Source organism: Mycotypha africana (genome assembly GCF_025528875.1).
Source record: "Mycotypha africana strain NRRL 2978 chromosome Unknown BDF20scaffold_1, whole genome shotgun sequence".
NCBI lineage: Eukaryota > Fungi > Mucoromycota > Mucoromycetes > Mucorales > Mycotyphaceae > Mycotypha > Mycotypha africana.
This window is the reverse complement of record NW_026515725.1, coordinates 1,620,243-1,635,909: the sequence shown is the minus strand read 5'-3', so window position 1 is coordinate 1,635,909 and position 15,667 is coordinate 1,620,243. Positions and strand designations below refer to the sequence as shown.

Sequence of the window (15,667 nt, the reverse complement as noted above, 5' to 3'; positions counted from 1 at the left end):
TCCAACGTATAAATAAACAAAGCTTTTTTCCCCTCCATCCTTCTTTTTAACTTTTTTCTTTTTCATATACATCTTTTTTTGTTTGACAACAAAACCACCAGATACCTAACAATACATACTCGATACACACCCACTTTCCTTCAAACAGTCAAAATACAGTTATAAGCTTTTATTTCAAGAATTCATCTATTTTACTATGCTCTTTCATCGTTCCAGCTTCCTCTTTGCTATTTCGTGTGTCGTGTTCTCAGTTACTAATGTGAATGCATTCCCCGTTCAACAACAACAGCAACAACCATTATTATCCACCACCCCTTCCCACCGTTCATCATCAGCGCCTATTTCAACTGTAGAAACTGCCTTTCTTTTAACAGAAAGTCTATCCGAATATTATGAAAATATCATCGATCAAGTGATGCTTGACGTTTCTGAAGAAGTTTTATCGACTCTTCCTAGAATGTTGAGCAGTCAAGACGACGTTGAAGGTAAGCTTTCTCCTTATTCAAAATTCCAGAGGATGTAAGTGAAGAGAAAAAAAAAAAAAAAACGGATACACTAACGAGGAAAAATCATTTCCCTGTCCTATAGCTCGTCAACTGGCTGAAAAATCGTTCAACCGCAATCTTAACTTTATGCGTGCAAGTTTATTAGCATCTATTAATCCACTTATTTCAACTGATCTCCCTCAAATTGATGGCTTCTCAACTGTTCAAGAAAAAGCCATCCAATACCTCACTACTCTCCAAGAAGAAGAAAGCAGCAGCAGCAACAACAACAATAAAAAGTCGATCAGTGCAAAGGAAGCAAAGAAGCTTGAAGCCACGTTAACGAAATCCATTTTGACCTTGAATAAAAAGATCAGTCATCAATTAGGCTTGATTGTCAATGCTGAACGCTCTTCATCTATTCTTATTCGTCAAGCGATTCTTCACAACAGCAACCACAACAGCAGTCATAAGAATAAGGTGGTAACAGTAGAATGGCATTTGCGTAAACCTTTCCAAATCAACATTATTCATGAAGAAGAAGAAGAAGAAGGAGCATCCGTCGCTACGACCGCCACCCATGACCACAAGGACAGCGCCAACCTAGTGACAACAACCACCAACGTAGCTACTGAAACTCAATGGCTTTATCAGGAATTGTCTACTGTAGAAACAGATTTATTGAATGAATTTGATGATCGCGTAGAAGAAGCTGTACAGTTGGTGATGGAAACATTGGCACTTGATCTTTAAAACAACAAAAACGAAAAAAAAAATACCCTATTTCTCCCCCTTTTTTCTTTGTTTTCTCCCTCCCCACTCCTTCCCCTCCCCTCGCTCACTCATTTCATTCTGCTGGTTTTTTTTTTTCTTTTTCTTTTTAATTGTATATTTATGAATTAATAATAATCATCATCCTCATCATTATCAAAAACCAATCATATTGCTTGTAGACATGGATGAATTGTAGAAATAGCATTTCGTTACACTACAGTTTTTGTTGGCCTTTATTTATTTTTTTTGGGTAGAAAAATAAGTGATACAACCGTGTGTTTGTTGGAATTTTTTGAGAGTCCATTTTATTGGGCAATGAGATATGGATCCCCTTCTTGTTGTTGTTATCTAGATTTATCCTACGAATAGCAAGACATTCCTTGGGAAGGAAAAAAAAAAAAAAATCCAAAAAAAAACCCTGAAATCACAGAGATTTATATGATTCTAAAACCAAAGACTTACACTAAAACTTGTCTCTAACGACTTTACAAAATGCCACCATTTTGGCTGAAACGAGACGGGAGGGGGGAGGTCAGAAACAGAATTGAAAATTGCCTTTTTTGCAATAAAGGAACACTTACGGGAATATAAAGCACTTCGCCTTCTTGTAATATACATTCCAAATAATGAACCTCTTTATAGGCTGGAAACTTTTCAACGTCAGGATGTTCAACATCAATCTATAATTAGAAAAAAAAAAGAGTTAATTAACACATAGCCCTCCAAATGAAAAGGGGGGGGGGAGGGGAGGGAATGAAAAGTAGCGCGCTTTCATTTGATGATGTGAGCATGAGTGCAATAAATAGTACACGCGTGTCCGTGTCCGTAGCCGTAGCGCTAAAAATAGAGATGCATCCATGTACCTGACTGGTATTGGTCATCAACCCTTCTCGTGGATAAACCAAGGGTGTTTGCTGATGTGAGATGAGTTTCAAGTACTTGCTCCCCACCACTTGGCACAGCAAATTATGGTAAGGATCCTGATGCAACGGAGAAACCGTTCCTTTGGGTCCAAACCATGCATTCTTCAACACTTCTTGTTGCGGTGTGCGTTGGACATAAGAGTCGTTCAGTTCGGCTTCAATGTAACAATAATCCGGTATAATAATATCTCGTTCTAAACGAGGGATTTGGTAAAAGACATCATGTTGCGCCAAATAAGCAGGCGGACCGTCTTTTTCCTGCTTCACAATATGCTCTTGCACGAAATCAGAGAAACGCATCATCTTCTGACTCCAGTCTGCATCCGTGTATTGACTGCCTATCTCCACTGGAACCACACGATCGGCTGCTACCGATAACAAGTACTCGGTGGACTTCCATGGATGGTGTTTGAACGCAGGCCACTCGTCAATGATACCGCATCCTTTGGGAAGGATGAACGGTGTCGGTATCTCTTGATTGCAATGAGCCAGGAACCACTCGAAACTCGGCGCTTCCGTCAGTCGTTCAATAGGGTACTTTAGCCTGCCAGCAGCACCCTCCTCTTTTTCCGTCTTCTGCCTCTCCCCTACGTCTACCTTCAATCGCTTGGCAGACGGTGCCTCTTGCCTCTCTTTGACACGCCGACGTCCTGCTGTCAGCCACGCTTGAAGTTCGTCCAAAACAAGAAGCGCTGTCGACCTTCGATCGGGCCCAGGCGCTCCACTCACAACTAAACAGATGTCAAGCTCGCTCATCATCGACTGCACTTTCGGTTCTAATTTTTCAAAGTCCGTCGGTGCTTCTGAAGCGGTCCTGATGCTGATCAGTCCTTTCAATTGAATCATCACGTTGAGTAATCCGCTATCCATCAGCATTCGTCGCCAATGATCAGGTACTTCTTTAAAATGATACAGTAAGATAGCCTCATCGCAATAGTCTGTCAGTGCCTTTGCTTTTGACAGTAATTCCGTAAGATCGATCTCAGAATCGCCCTGACAAACGAGTGTAGCCTTCAACGTCGACTCAAACAAGGAATAAATAGATACACCGCAATATTCAAGATCTAAGAAGAAAAAAAAAAAAAAGGACGTGTAAGCCATGCTCACTGAGGCTCTCTACGCATCCATTTTTGCCCTGATGTACCTTTTCTGCCTTCGTTCGTATGAAAAAGTTGGACGAGTTTATCGTATAACTCTTGGAATGTTGAATGGCAAATAGGCATTTCTTGGCTAATGGAGGCAGGCATTTTTTCCTACCAGAAATAACAGGAGGGGGTGGGGGAAGAGAAGGGAAAAAGTTCACTTGGAGCGCATTATGCATTAACATATATAGTAGAGACCTAAAAAAAAAAAAAAAGTTTTTTTTTGTTTCGGATACATCTTTTTTTTTTTTTTTTTTTTTTCTTTTATTAAATAATTGCAAAAAGAGCTTAAAGGTTTGCTTCTATGCATGTTCCTTGGAGTTTCTTACTGCATCCGTTCTTTAAATGAGTTGTGAATAAAAAAAAAATGAGGATGAAAGTAATTGTTTGGTTTAAAAAAAACAGTGCGTAAAGAGAGAATACGGGTAATAGATAAACTGTAAAAATAATAATTAAATGAGTACACCACATGTGATGGAGTCAGTCTATAATAAGGTCACGAATAATAATCGCGCGAGTAAAAGTGTGATCAAGGAAGCCATCAGCGTCCGATCCTTTTTGTCTGTCATCCTGTGTGTCCTCACCGCCGCGGAAGGATGACGAATAAAAGAGTCTTTATCCGGTGGAGTAGGCGTTGTACTCGCAGTCATCGTTGCGGTAGACGTTGCTGATGACGAAGAAGAGCTGGGGAGTATAGAGGAGGAGGAGGAAGACGACGATGGATAGGATCCACTCGACAGAGCGGTAGGTGTTGGCTTGTGGGGCGTAATGACAATGGTGGTTGTGACAGTAACCACCCGTTTCGACTGAGATGATGCTGGTGTCGCTATCGCATTCGTAGTGCGGCTGAATAATGTGCCCGGTGTCTGGTCATTGGTATTTCTGTCACTACTATGAAGAGTCGCTGTCGGTAAAATACTCGTGCTTGGCAATGTTGCATGCGCTAAGAGTGGAGTCTTCCAATCTGCTTCTCCACTACGGCTGCCACTCGGTGGCATCTTACTCGACGAAGGGACAGATGGTATTGTTGAGCCCTTTTGATCTACGCTGGCGGGTGGACTTTGTATATAAATGGGTATCAAGACTTCACCATGAGCCGTTTCAAAAGTAACCTAGATGCATCGTTTTCAAAAAAAAAAAAAAAAAAAAAAAAAAAAAAATTAAAAATAAATAGGAAAAAAGAGGTTTCATCGAAGGGGGTGGGCGGGCGGAAAGCTTACCTGGAATGCTTCATCTGTGATAGGCAAGTGGGTAGGTAGGTGGTATGTATAAGAATACTTTGGATAGGACTGTCCATTCACTTTATAATTGCCAGAAGGATGCTGGGAAATATCTGCCACTAATTTGACATAGAGGCGTTGTGTCACTTTACCAAACATATCTAAATAAATATTCAATTGCTCCACTAGACGCGAAAAGGAAGACAAAACGGTCAGACATCCAGATCAAAAACGGGGCCGTCATGCATCATTGCTACTTTACTTGTATCGTCTAAAGGAACATATTCCAAAGATATATCCTCTCCAGGATGATACAATTCATGTGGCTTTGGTGAGAGAACGGTTAAATTTAGATAACGTGCATGAACCATCGTGCTGAACGGGAGAGCCATCAATAGTGAAAGCACAGCACTACGGAATATTCGATGTGTGGGTGGTCTACGCATCTCGTTCGTGTCTCTATCGGTTTATAGTCAGGTGTGGATGTCGTTTTCTATCTAATGAGATATAAATTAAAAAAGCTTGTTTGATAAAAGAAAAGGCCTTTCAAAAGGGGAAGACGAGCAAAACAAAAACGAAAAGTAAAAAGAGGCACAGAATACATTTATAATGGTTTTTTTTATTTTTTCACAACATGCTGTTGGAAAACGTCTATTGTAAAGTCAGCTACTACTCGAGTCATTCGGGTTTTTAGCTACAGTGGTTTTTTTACTCCTCTACACCACGAGTAAAAATATCACTACAGCAAAGTGAAATGGATGTTTAGGATTCCGTAACAAATTTATGAGCCGCCCACTACCATTTCATAGACTTTTCATCTACCTGTAAAAATCAACACCATTTTTCGTGCCAAGTATGCTGGCGGTTGATGAGGGTGACTTTTTCTTCGTTTTCTACAAAACTCAGTACGTCTTCCTGTTGACTGTCACATCGATAACGCTCATTACCAACATGTTTTTGGCAGCGTTGACGTCCCGGTTTCTAAAAAGACACTGCTGTCCAATGACGGTGATGTCGCTTATCCCCCTATTTTAAGGTCCACCTAGGATCGCGTCGGTGCTTCGTGCGTGAATGGCTTTCTAGAACGTCTTGCCTCTCGTCTGCGCCTTTTGAAAATGCTTCGGTCTCCGTTTTTATTATTTTACACAACATTACCATCGTACGAAGGAGCAATTGGGTTATATTCACATGAGAATAATACATACCAAAGAGCATCATACAGCACATCCCTGACATACCGTGGAATCGGCTAGGATAAGCTGCACTTGTATTTTCGATGCATGCTGCAACTCCACATCGATGTAGCATGATGGGTATCACGGCTGGTACCAAAGGATACAATAAGTTTTTAGATAGCGTTGAAAATCCAAACATTAGATAACATATCATTCAACAAGTGGCAGGTCTGTTGATGGTTCTCATGAAAAACGACTACTTTAAGTATGGATGTAATATCAACAACAAAGAGGATAATAGTTTATTTGCAACCAAGAAAAGGGGATCGAACGCTATGCACACTAACGAACGTTTATTAATTCTTTGGTGTGTCCTTAAAATCAATCTTCTTCTTCTTCTTCTTCTTCTTCGTCATCTGCAGCTGCTTGTGCTTGAAGACCCTCTAGCATATTTACCATATTGCCTAACCGTTGGTCATCTAGAGTAATACCCAAAAAATAACATGTCTTAATAAGAAAAATAAAGCAGACAATAGGTTTCTTTATGGCTACCTGGTCTCATTTCATGTGCCTTCTTGAACGCATGGATGGCTTCATCATACAAATCTAAAGCTTCATCTTCATCTTCAGCCATGTTGGATTGATTGATACGAAGCATAGCAAACTAATAATACAGCGTTTGGTCTAAATATCAATAGCAACTTAACACAGAGCAATGACAATGTCAACAAACCATTTCCCACACCCAAGCGTTCTCCTTGCCATGCTTTTTCTTATGTAATGTATTTGACTGCTCTAATAATTCCTCGGCTTTCTGAAATACTGCTTTCTTGCCTTTCACGTCATCCTCTTCCAAAAATTTCTCGGTGTGCAGAATACAAGCTGCCCAGATCGTCAATAATTCATCATTCTCTTTATAAGCAGGGAATTTCTTGATCAGGTCTATCACTGTGTGCAAAACCGTTTCTGAATGCTCCTTGTGAGCTGGGTTAGATAAAAGCTGTCCATAAGCTCTTAATTCATGCAACACTGTCTGTGCTTTCTTCACGTTCGATTCGTCCTCGAATTTTAAGATGGCAAATGCGTCCGTGGTGTATTCGATCGCTTCCTTGTACAATTTGATTTCATCTTTACTCACTTGCTCTTGCTTTTGTAAAAGCTCCTCAAATGCTACTTCATCAGTGATCTCGCCATTCTCGTTCTGGAGCTCCTTTTCTCGTTCTGCAAAATAGGCTTCTTGGCTTTTACGCTTCGAAGCAGCCAATGTGATAGCAGCACCTGCTGATTTCAGTAAAATGTCATCCACATTTTCTTCGGACGTCTCCTCCTTACGCTTTGTCTTCAGTTCACCACGTAATATTTCGAGACCTTCACTGATGCTTTCCTCCACTTGAAGCGCTTTGCCCAACTCTACCAGACAAGTAGCATATCCGACGCGGTTGTCAGGCTCGTCCTTTTGAAACTTTTCAATCGTCATATCAAACAGTCGACGCACCACTTGCTTATGATGACCTTGGTCATCCTCAGTGGCGTCACTATGGGCCGCTTCATCAATGGCCATGGCTAACAGTTCTTGAGCAGTAGGCTCACTGCCTTCGACGGACTGTCCCTCGGCATCTTTACGAACAAAGGAGATCTCCACTTCGCCTACTGCACAACCCGTGCAGTTTTCGTCCGTACAGTCAGAAGCGTGCTGTTGTTCTTTATCGGAGCGGGCACGTTTGGTATGGCTGCTTTCTGCTTCTGAAGCGAGTGGATCTTGTTGATGAGCACGTTTGGACATGGTGTTATTTTTTGGAAAGGGTAAACCAGGGAAGGGGGCAACTTATTGCGTGTCGACTGAAGGAGAGCAATCTCACTTGCCGCTTTTGCATAAATTCCCAATGGCTAGACCTCTTTTACTTTTCAAGTGGCTTGTCATTAAATGGCATTGATTTCATCCAGAGAAATGTATCATTGCATCCTACTCCCTTGACAATAAGCATATTATGTTAAGAATTCGTATCGTTCCTTGGATTAATTATGAAGAATTTGAATATGTTTATGGGTTGCTTTTTGCAGATAGAAGAACAGAGCTGGATAAAGTCAAGCAAGGCATAGATAGAGTAAAGTTGAGAAAGCAGAAAAAAGAGAAAAGAAGCATTCTACAGTAAAGCATGTATAGACAACATATCCACTTACAACTCAATGTATCGCTATCTGCCTTCTTGTATTAGGTTCAGACATGGACGAATAGAGGAGAAGTACCTTCAGCAGTAGAAATGACAGCCGCGCTTATCGAAATCATCATTCGCGATGAACAGTCGCACCGTCTCATGTCACATAAAGAACTACGACTTGCTTATGCTATGGCCATGGTCCGATTTGTCAACGGCCTTGTCGATCGAGAACAAAAAGGCCGTTTTGCCAAGTCGGTCAATACGTTGGCTCGCCATTTAGGCCTTCCTTCGTGGTTTGTTGATTTACGTCATGCCAGCACACACGAACATTTGCCGAGTCTTACTGTTTTGCGTCAAGGGGCTCTTCAAGCCGTCAGTTGGCTTCACGACCATTATTGGATGCGTAACATCAAAAATGCAGAGCAAAAGGAGATGATGCGTCAGAATCCCGAGATAAAAGTCAAACTGAATCAATACAAAGAATCCAGAAAAACTTATTTGAAAGACAAATATACCGGCAAAAACGCTGATCCCAATGCCTACGTGGCGTGCATTCAAGGATTGATAGAATTGATGATGCAAAATGATGAAAATGAAGTGATTCAGCTGGATATTTTACCATTGTTATTAGGTGTGGGGGGATTAGTCCCCGTTGGAAAGAAAAAGCGCGCATCAGCAGAGGATATGACGGTTTCAAGGGGTTTGGTTGAATTGTGGTCACCGTTGCTGCAAGGTTTAGATGATGGGTTTCCTCAATTCGCTGAACAATTGATGCTGGCCATGATTTCTAAATTAGATACACATACAGGTAAACAGAGGGTAGACAGAAATCTGCCTGAAAATCGGCCTCGCCTGGAACTTCTTTGATCCTTGCTAACACCTTTCTTAAAAAACATAGAATTTGAACTGAATGAATCTCTACTAGACCCCTATTCAATCTATGTAAGTTTCTTTTTCGGCAAGAATCAGTAGTGGATACAGAAGAAAAAGAAAGACTGAAAATTTACCTTACTTGTTCCGTTGACAGTCTCAACCGATGGAAACAGATGATCCAACAAAGACGAAAAGCTATTTATTAACATTAAGTAAATTTACAATGACATATCATTTGAGGTCATCCATGATGCTTGCCGTCTAAATCAAATTCCCTCTTTTTTTTTTTTTTCTGTAATAGCTTGTTGGCTAAGACATTTTGTTCAAGAATACGACAAAAAACCTACAGATCGTACACTCCGTCATTTATCCATGGACGATTTATTAGATGGATGCCTTCGGAAACCTAATTATTAGTACGCGTCTTTGAAAAAGGTCAACATCTATGTGTAGAATGAATTTCTAATGTGCCTTGATTTCTCTAGTACTCGATTAGTCCTTCAAACTATTGCTACAATGGACCCAGATTTAGGTGCTTCCATCAAACCTTTTGTTAGATATATCGATCAAATGATTTTGAAATATGTAAATGAAAAGGTAAAGTGAGATAGGATCCTCCTCTTTTTGAGAAAAAAAAAAAAGACTAGACTCATTCTTTATGATTTAGTCAAACGCACGTAATGATACCCAGACCACCTTGGAAGACGATTCAGCCTTAGAAAATGAATTACAACTACTTGAAAAACAACTTGTGGATATCAAATCAGCAGGAAAGACGGATCATGCGCATAGGCAAAAGAAGAGAAAAACGGCCAAGATGGCAACACAAACCGAGGCGAACAAAATGGAAATTGATAAGGAGAGCGATGCGACTTGGAAACTATACGAAGATTGGAAGCCTTGTCCCTTGGGTGCCTTACCCAATGGCAAGGTGCCTTGTTTGGATATCAATAGGTTAATGCTTCACCAACAGCCATTGGAGGAGAATGCATGAAATTTAAAAAATTCAATAGGCCAAGCCACGGGGTGCAGTAGTGACTTCTAAGCTGTGACAGATTTGAATTTGTCTCTCCATATTTAACTTTTTGCTCTCCCAACCTGAAATAAATTTAATACTATTTTTTTTTTTCAACTCTATAATTGTTCCGTTGAGAGTGGGATCCGTCTTTTGTAATCCATTCAGCATTCATACAAATTTACCTTTCAATAGAGAATAGAAAATATGGGATATAAAGCTAGAAATAAACAACCTCCTCCTCAGCCTCTTGAAAAACCTAATAAGAATAATGGACTTTCTAGAAGAGCCAAAGCTAAAGCAACTAAACAAAATAAAAAAGCAGCACCCACTTCAGAAGCACCTGGAAAGAAAACCAAGGCAGTAAAACGTCAACAAACAGAAGATGATGATGTCGAAGCCGTTACGAAAAAGAGTCATAAGAAGGCCAAAACAGCTCCTTCTCCCAAAAGCTCAACTGCCAGTAACAACAAAAAAAAGGAACAAAAGAAACAGCAACCTGAGGATGATTTGTGGGATAATCTGGAAGTTGTTTCCGACGACGGGGAAGATTCTGAAGTCGATGAAGAAATGGATGAGTTTGATGTGGAAGACATCGCCTCTGACGATGAGTTGAATATGAGTGATGAAGAAGATCAGGAGGAGGAGGAGATTGAGGAAGTAGATGATGACGAAGAAAGCGACGACGACCAAGGCGAACAAAAATATTTCCCTAAGGCTCAAGGTGGATTGTTTGAATCAGAGGAGGAAGAAGAGGGGGAAGAAGAGGAAGAAGACGAAAAGATGGCCAGTGAAGGAGATGAAGACGAAGATGTAGATGAATTCGATAGCGACGATTTGGGAGAGGTAGATAGAATGCTTTCGAGTCGTACGAGTCATAATGGGATTCATATTCTAATTCTATGAGAAACATTTTATTATCATTCGTAGGGAGAAGCACTTGATGAGCGAATTTCACGTAAAATTGAAGCTCGTGCTGCTCGTATAGCCGCTGAAGCCGAAGCTGAATTGAAAGAACAAGCCAACCAAGACGAAGAACTTGAGGAAGATGAACGTTACAAATTACCAGAAGGTGATGAAGAGGAGTTAGTTGCCGATATCACCGTCGTCAGTCAACGTATCAAAGAAATTGTCAACGTGTTGAACGATTTTAAACGTCTCCGTGATCTTAATACTGATCGTCAATCTTATGTCGACCGTTTAATTAAAGATATTGCCAACTACTATGGCTATTCTGAATTCCTGGCTGAAAAGCTATTCAACTTATTCCCTGTATCAGAAGCCATTGAATTTTTTGAAGCAAATGAAGTACCTCGTCCTGTGACCATCCGTACCAACACACTTCGAACCCGTCGCCGTGATCTTGCTCAAGCTTTGATTAATCGTGGTGTGAATTTGGAGCCTATTGGTAAATGGAGTAAAGTGGGTCTACAGGTATTTGACTCTCAAGTGCCCATTGGTGCTACACCTGAATACCTTGCTGGTCACTATATGTTACAGGCCGCTTCTTCATTTTTGCCTGTGATGGCATTGGCTCCTCAACCCGAAGAACGTATTTTGGATATGGCCTCTTCACCTGGTGGTAAAACAACCTATATTGCGGCTTTGCAAAAGAACACGGGTATGGTATTTGCCAACGATGCAACAAAAGATCGTTTGAAGAGTTTGATTGCCAATATTCATCGTATGGGTGTCAAAAACGCTGTTGTCTGTAATTATGATGGTCGTGAATTCCCCAAGGTCATTGGTGGCTTTGACCGTGTCTTATTGGATGCTCCTTGTTCTGGTACAGGTGTAATTTCTAAGGATCCCAGTGTAAAATTGAACAAAACCGAGAAAGATTTCGTGGATATTCCCTTTTTGCAAAAGCAGTTGATCTTGTCGGCCATTGATTCTGTGGACGCAAAATCCAAGACTGGCGGATACATTGTTTACTCAACATGTTCGGTCACAGTGGAGGAAAATGAAGCAGTGGTAGATTATGCACTCCGTAAACGTCCTAATGTTAAATTAGTGTCGACTACATTGGAATTCGGTAAAGAAGGTTTCGTGTCCTATCGTGGCAAGTCCTTCCATCCCAGTGTGAAGTTAACACGTCGATTCTATCCTCATGTGCACAATATGGACGGCTTTTACGTCGCGAAGTTTAAGAAATTAGATAACAAATACGATAACGTTAAGGATAAGGACCTCGAGAAGGAAAAGGCAGAGAGTGAAGGAAAGGAGGAAGAAGGAGAAGAGGAAGTAACATTCAATGACGAAGAGGATAAGGCTTATATTGAAGGTAAGAAAACCGTAGGCTGTTCAATGCGTTCTATTCGTAATCGTTATTAATATTTTTTTATTTCTCAATTTCAGAATCCAAGAAGAAGCAATTGAAGAAGAAGGGTTTGAAGGTGTAAGCATTATTATTATAAACATTGTATCTATATATCATGTATAAAGCTTTTGTAAATTTCACTTTAATAAAATTGTCTATCATTAAAACGCGCTCAATGTCAGGTAGAGAAAATGATGTGATTTTAGAAGGAATCTATAGTTTAGGAAATGAGTGCTATAAAGGAAGATGCGTGTATGTACAGATTTAGTAATAGAATGTTGATGCAGGGAGGTCTGTTTAGAATATGTAAGATGCACTACTATTTACAAGGGTGAGAGCGACGTGCTCATGCGGTTCATTAGGGTCTATAATAAATGCTTCTGCCGCTGCTGTTCATAATGTCTTCGTATCAGCATGATTTTTTCATTCTTACAGGCATGATCTAAATGTGCCCGAATGCTGGGGATATCCATATAAAATCTACTATCACGTCGTGCCGGTATCTCTGTCTTTTCCGCCAATAGGAATGCCTCCGTCGATGATGGATGAACGACAATAACAGAACGACGACTTTGCTGCTGTTGCGGTTGCGGCTGATCTTTTTCTTCCTGTTCAGAAATCAACGTCTTTTCTTGTATGGAATCAAATTCAAAGTGAGGACAGCCTTTCGGTAAAGGTTTTCTTTTGATTTGTTTTGTCGCGATGGATTGTTGGTGCTGTGGCGGGAAGGTAGCTGAGGAAAAATCGGACTGTTCCCGTTCTCTAAGAGAAATGACGTCAATTGAATTTCTTGTCTTGTCGTCTTTCATCGTTATTGCTAAGGGATTCATGGAACTTAATCTTGATGACATTTTGATTTTGTTGTGCTGCCGTAAAAAATTGGTGCTAAGCTGGTCACTGGTCTCATCTTTGTTCTTCTTTTCTTCTCGCCAAGCTAAGAATTGTCTCCATCTTGACTCTGTTGGTATCATATACTTAGGTATCATCAATAGATATGGAACAGTGATGGTTAGAGGAGAGGGAATAATGTAAGGTAGTATAGTAATAAATACAAAAAGAAAAAGGAACAACTGTGGATGTCTAATCTGTCGTATTTATATGAATTTGAGAGACATGAGTTTTGAGAATTGCTAAATTTAGGACTTCCGAACAATTTTTAAAAGAAAAAAAAACAAAAAAAGAAGGTAAAGAGTAGCCATATTGACAAGTTGCAGAAAACAAAAAAGCCAAGTGTTTGTCATTCATACTATACTTCTTGCATGAATTTCCTTTTTCTTTGGTCCACCATTCTTAGCTGAGCACAAACCAAAGTAAATGGTTTGTAGTTGGAGAAGAGAAGAGCTCTGATTTTTAAATCGTACCAATACTTTACGTTACTGTAAATAGATCAACCTTCGTTTGCCTCCGTAATTGTCATTGGAAGGAGTATTGCCGCGTGAACAAGTTCGTAGCCCATTGCTTCATTTTCTGCTGCTGTAATCATTTCTCATCTTTCCAGTATATACAGTTTGGTATTGTTAAACTTTTGACACTTCCATTCAATAGCCTTGTACTGTACACTATGATTTTATTATAGGGATACCTTCTAACCTTTTACTTTCAATTGCGTTCAATTTTGATTAGCTTTTGTGATTTTTGGGAGCAGTGAAGAATGGACGATGCGTAGCTTTTCTTTTTTTTTTTCTGTTTCTATTTATAGCAGACGTCGTTTTCTCGTTCAACTCTTTTTTTAGAAATGCCCGGGAAATTGAACTGGTATTGCCCCTGAATTTAGTCAAGTCTTGATCTTAGTTAACAGCCTGTATTCAACTCAGAGGAAAGGGAAATTTAGGCGGGAAGTAAATCAACCAGGCAATACAGTATTTTAGGTTTCATAAGAGACGATTTCGAAAATTTTGTGGACGGAGTCGGTACCTTAATTGGGACGTTTCTTTTTTTTTAGTGGATTATAGATTTTTAATTTTAGACGAACTGGGCTTTTATGGTAGACGAAATATTTTGAGTAGATTTCTTTTGCTTTAAAATAAACACATCCCTGCAACATGGATTACATAAATTATAATCCTGCAAGTGAGCCTATGCTTTCCGAGAATACTTTTGCTATGGACTTGGATGAAATTGCTGTTACTTTCGGGCAAATTGAGAAGCTCGTCGACTATGATGAAATGCAGCGGCGCCCTGTAGTCGATGATGCGAAAATGGAAGAAACTGTTGAAGAATTAACAACAGAATTCAGCACTGTCGCATTAACGGATAAGTCCAAGAAGCGCAAGCAATATAGTGAGCACAGCATTAGACGGTTGATTCACTTAATCCAAGAGGCTGGGCTTACAGTTCCCAAAGCTGCGGTTGAGTGTGGCATTCCGAGGTCCACCGCTTATAAGTTTTTAGATCAGTGGAATGCTAGTGATGGTACAGTCCTTCCTGGTAGCAAGCCAAGAACCGGCATCTCCCGACCAAAGAAGCTTTTTGCAGAACATACTGAGTTTCTTATAGCATTATTTGATGCGAGACCTTCGACAACAATTGAATCTGCAAGACAGGAGCTCTGTGCCAAATTTGAAGGTTTGAGTATCTCGATACCCAGTCTCTGGGAGCATATGACCACTAAGTGTTCACTATCTTTAAAAAGAGCAAACAAGTATACTTCAGAAAGAGATGCGCCTAGGACAATCGAGCTTCGTTTTAGTATTGTTAGTCAATGGAAAGCTGCTGGTGTTGACTTTCAAGAAAATTGTGTTTTTGTGGATGAAGCAGGTTTCAATACGCAACTAATGAGAAGTCGTGCGTGGTCTAAGCGTGGTACTTATGCTACTGTTAAAGTCATGACTCAAAAAGGAGCAAACCTTAGTCTAATTGGCTGTATCTGCGCTCGCGGCATCATTGATTTTTCGAAGGTGCAGCCTTTGAGCATAAGTGATGCTATTAAGGTCGAACAGCAATATCAACCACAGTCCAGTTCAAAGAAGAGAAAGGCTGACACTCAAGAACTTCCAAAAAAGCCAATTAAAGGAACCACTGCTTATCATTACGTGAAATTCATGGAAGTTGTAATGGATACGTTGGGCAGACTGGACATGAAAGGCTATTTTATCGTAATGGATAATTGCAGGATCCACCATGCGCAATTCGTTGTCGATACTATCAACAAACGCGGCTACAAACCGCTATTCATGCCCCCTTACTCACCATTTTTGAACCCAATTGAAGAATGCTGGGCAAAAATCAAAGCAGGCATCAGAAGGAATCCTCTTCAAAAAGGTGATGAGCTCTCTCCACGTATCAGCGAAGCAATCAAAACAGTTACGCCCGATGATTGTCTTGGATGGGTAAGGCACGCTGAGAGTTTCTGGGAGAGATGTTTACAGAAGGAAGTAGGGCTACGATGAACGATAATGTTATTTTCACATATGCTTTCAGAATTAATATTGACGTCTAAAATGTAAAAAGATCTACAATAAAATCCTACTTCGTCTAAAATCAAAAGTCTATAGTCCACTAAAAAAAAAGAAACGTCCCAATTAAGGTACCGACTTCATCCACAAAATTTTCAAAATCGTCTCTTATGAAACCTAAAATAC

The 15,667-nt window shown here is 40.2% G+C and overlaps 8 protein-coding genes across 8 annotated transcripts; 3 read left to right on the top strand and 5 right to left on the bottom strand.

Annotated features, from left to right (window-relative positions):
- Window positions 1-48: 48 nt before the first annotated feature.
- Window positions 49-1,661, top strand: BDF20DRAFT_967443 (uncharacterized protein). Its single transcript, XM_053084982.1, has 3 exons — window positions 49-485; window positions 589-707; window positions 786-1,661. Exons 1-3 carry the CDS (start codon window positions 197-199, stop codon window positions 1,236-1,238), a joined length of 861 nt encoding a protein of 286 aa, XP_052940623.1. The 5' UTR covers window positions 49-196; the 3' UTR covers window positions 1,239-1,661.
- On the bottom strand, window positions 1,471-3,684 carry BDF20DRAFT_38018 (uncharacterized protein). The gene is made up of 5 exons (XM_053075326.1): window positions 3,654-3,684; window positions 3,327-3,522; window positions 2,123-3,246; window positions 1,841-1,939; window positions 1,471-1,766 (listed from the first exon to the last, which is right to left on the bottom strand). Exons 2-5 carry the CDS (start codon window positions 3,427-3,429, stop codon window positions 1,704-1,706), a joined length of 1,389 nt encoding a protein of 462 aa, XP_052940622.1. The 5' UTR covers window positions 3,430-3,522; window positions 3,654-3,684; the 3' UTR covers window positions 1,471-1,703.
- BDF20DRAFT_844254 (uncharacterized protein) lies at window positions 3,564-5,133 on the bottom strand. The gene is made up of 3 exons (XM_053079609.1): window positions 4,807-5,133; window positions 4,545-4,729; window positions 3,564-4,436 (listed from the first exon to the last, which is right to left on the bottom strand). Exons 1-3 carry the CDS (start codon window positions 4,988-4,990, stop codon window positions 3,810-3,812), a joined length of 996 nt encoding a protein of 331 aa, XP_052940621.1. The 5' UTR covers window positions 4,991-5,133; the 3' UTR covers window positions 3,564-3,809.
- A 23-nt stretch (window positions 5,134-5,156) lies between these two features.
- Window positions 5,157-6,183, bottom strand: BDF20DRAFT_844252 (uncharacterized protein). Its single transcript, XM_053079608.1, has one exon. It carries the CDS (start codon window positions 5,931-5,933, stop codon window positions 5,571-5,573), a length of 363 nt encoding a protein of 120 aa, XP_052940620.1. The 5' UTR covers window positions 5,934-6,183; the 3' UTR covers window positions 5,157-5,570.
- Window positions 6,101-7,502, bottom strand: BDF20DRAFT_904058 (uncharacterized protein; the record flags this gene model as incomplete). Its single annotated transcript, XM_053082978.1, has 3 exons — window positions 6,101-6,198; window positions 6,272-6,383; window positions 6,453-7,502. 3 exons carry the CDS (start codon window positions 7,500-7,502, stop codon window positions 6,101-6,103), a joined length of 1,260 nt encoding a protein of 419 aa, XP_052940619.1.
- A 478-nt stretch (window positions 7,503-7,980) lies between these two features.
- On the top strand, window positions 7,981-8,850 carry BDF20DRAFT_813121 (Las1-like-domain-containing protein; the record flags this gene model as incomplete). The annotated part of the gene is made up of 2 exons (XM_053076859.1): window positions 7,981-8,686; window positions 8,777-8,850. The coding sequence occupies 2 exons, from the start codon at window positions 7,981-7,983 to the stop codon at window positions 8,848-8,850; spliced, it is 780 nt and encodes a 259-aa protein (XP_052940618.1).
- Window positions 8,851-9,973: 1,123 nt separating this feature from the next.
- Window positions 9,974-12,100, top strand: BDF20DRAFT_811550 (NOL1/NOP2/sun family-domain-containing protein; the record flags this gene model as incomplete). Its single annotated transcript, XM_053076702.1, has 3 exons — window positions 9,974-10,129; window positions 10,247-10,612; window positions 10,697-12,100. The coding sequence occupies 3 exons, from the start codon at window positions 9,974-9,976 to the stop codon at window positions 12,098-12,100; spliced, it is 1,926 nt and encodes a 641-aa protein (XP_052940617.1).
- Window positions 12,101-12,451: 351 nt separating this feature from the next.
- BDF20DRAFT_984031 (uncharacterized protein) lies at window positions 12,452-14,028 on the bottom strand (the record flags this gene model as incomplete). Its single annotated transcript, XM_053085166.1, has 2 exons — window positions 13,479-14,028; window positions 12,452-13,044 (listed from the first exon to the last, which is right to left on the bottom strand). Exons 1-2 carry the CDS (start codon window positions 13,567-13,569, stop codon window positions 12,452-12,454), a joined length of 684 nt encoding a protein of 227 aa, XP_052940616.1. The 5' UTR covers window positions 13,570-14,028.
- Window positions 14,029-15,667: the final 1,639 nt, after the last annotated feature.

Bases quoted from the DNA above. Each gene is read 5' to 3' on its own strand.
- BDF20DRAFT_967443 (XM_053084982.1), top strand. From the start codon at position 197: ATGCTCTTTCATCGTTCCAGCTTCCTCTTTGCTATTTCGTGTGTCGTG. The intron at 486-588 runs GTAAGCTTTCTC...CCTGTCCTATAG, and splicing joins CAGTCAAGACGACGTTGAAG to CTCGTCAACTGGCTGAAAAA. The intron at 708-785 runs GTTCAAGAAAAA...AACAATAAAAAG, and splicing joins AAATTGATGGCTTCTCAACT to TCGATCAGTGCAAAGGAAGC.
- BDF20DRAFT_38018 (XM_053075326.1), bottom strand. From the start codon at position 3,429: ATGCCTGCCTCCATTAGCCAAGAAATGCCTATTTGCCATTCAACATTC. The intron at 1,940-2,122 runs GTACATGGATGC...TTCTAATTATAG, and splicing joins TGATGACCAATACCAGTCAG to ATTGATGTTGAACATCCTGA. The intron at 1,767-1,840 runs GTAAGTGTTCCT...GTCTCGTTTCAG, and splicing joins GCGAAGTGCTTTATATTCCC to CCAAAATGGTGGCATTTTGT.
- BDF20DRAFT_844254 (XM_053079609.1), bottom strand. From the start codon at position 4,990: ATGCGTAGACCACCCACACATCGAATATTCCGTAGTGCTGTGCTTTCA. The intron at 4,730-4,806 runs GTAAAGTAGCAA...TTTCGCGTCTAG, and splicing joins TGTTCCTTTAGACGATACAA to TGGAGCAATTGAATATTTAT. The intron at 4,437-4,544 runs GTAAGCTTTCCG...CGATGCATCTAG, and splicing joins TCACAGATGAAGCATTCCAG to GTTACTTTTGAAACGGCTCA.
- BDF20DRAFT_844252 (XM_053079608.1), bottom strand. From the start codon at position 5,933: ATGATATGTTATCTAATGTTTGGATTTTCAACGCTATCTAAAAACTTA.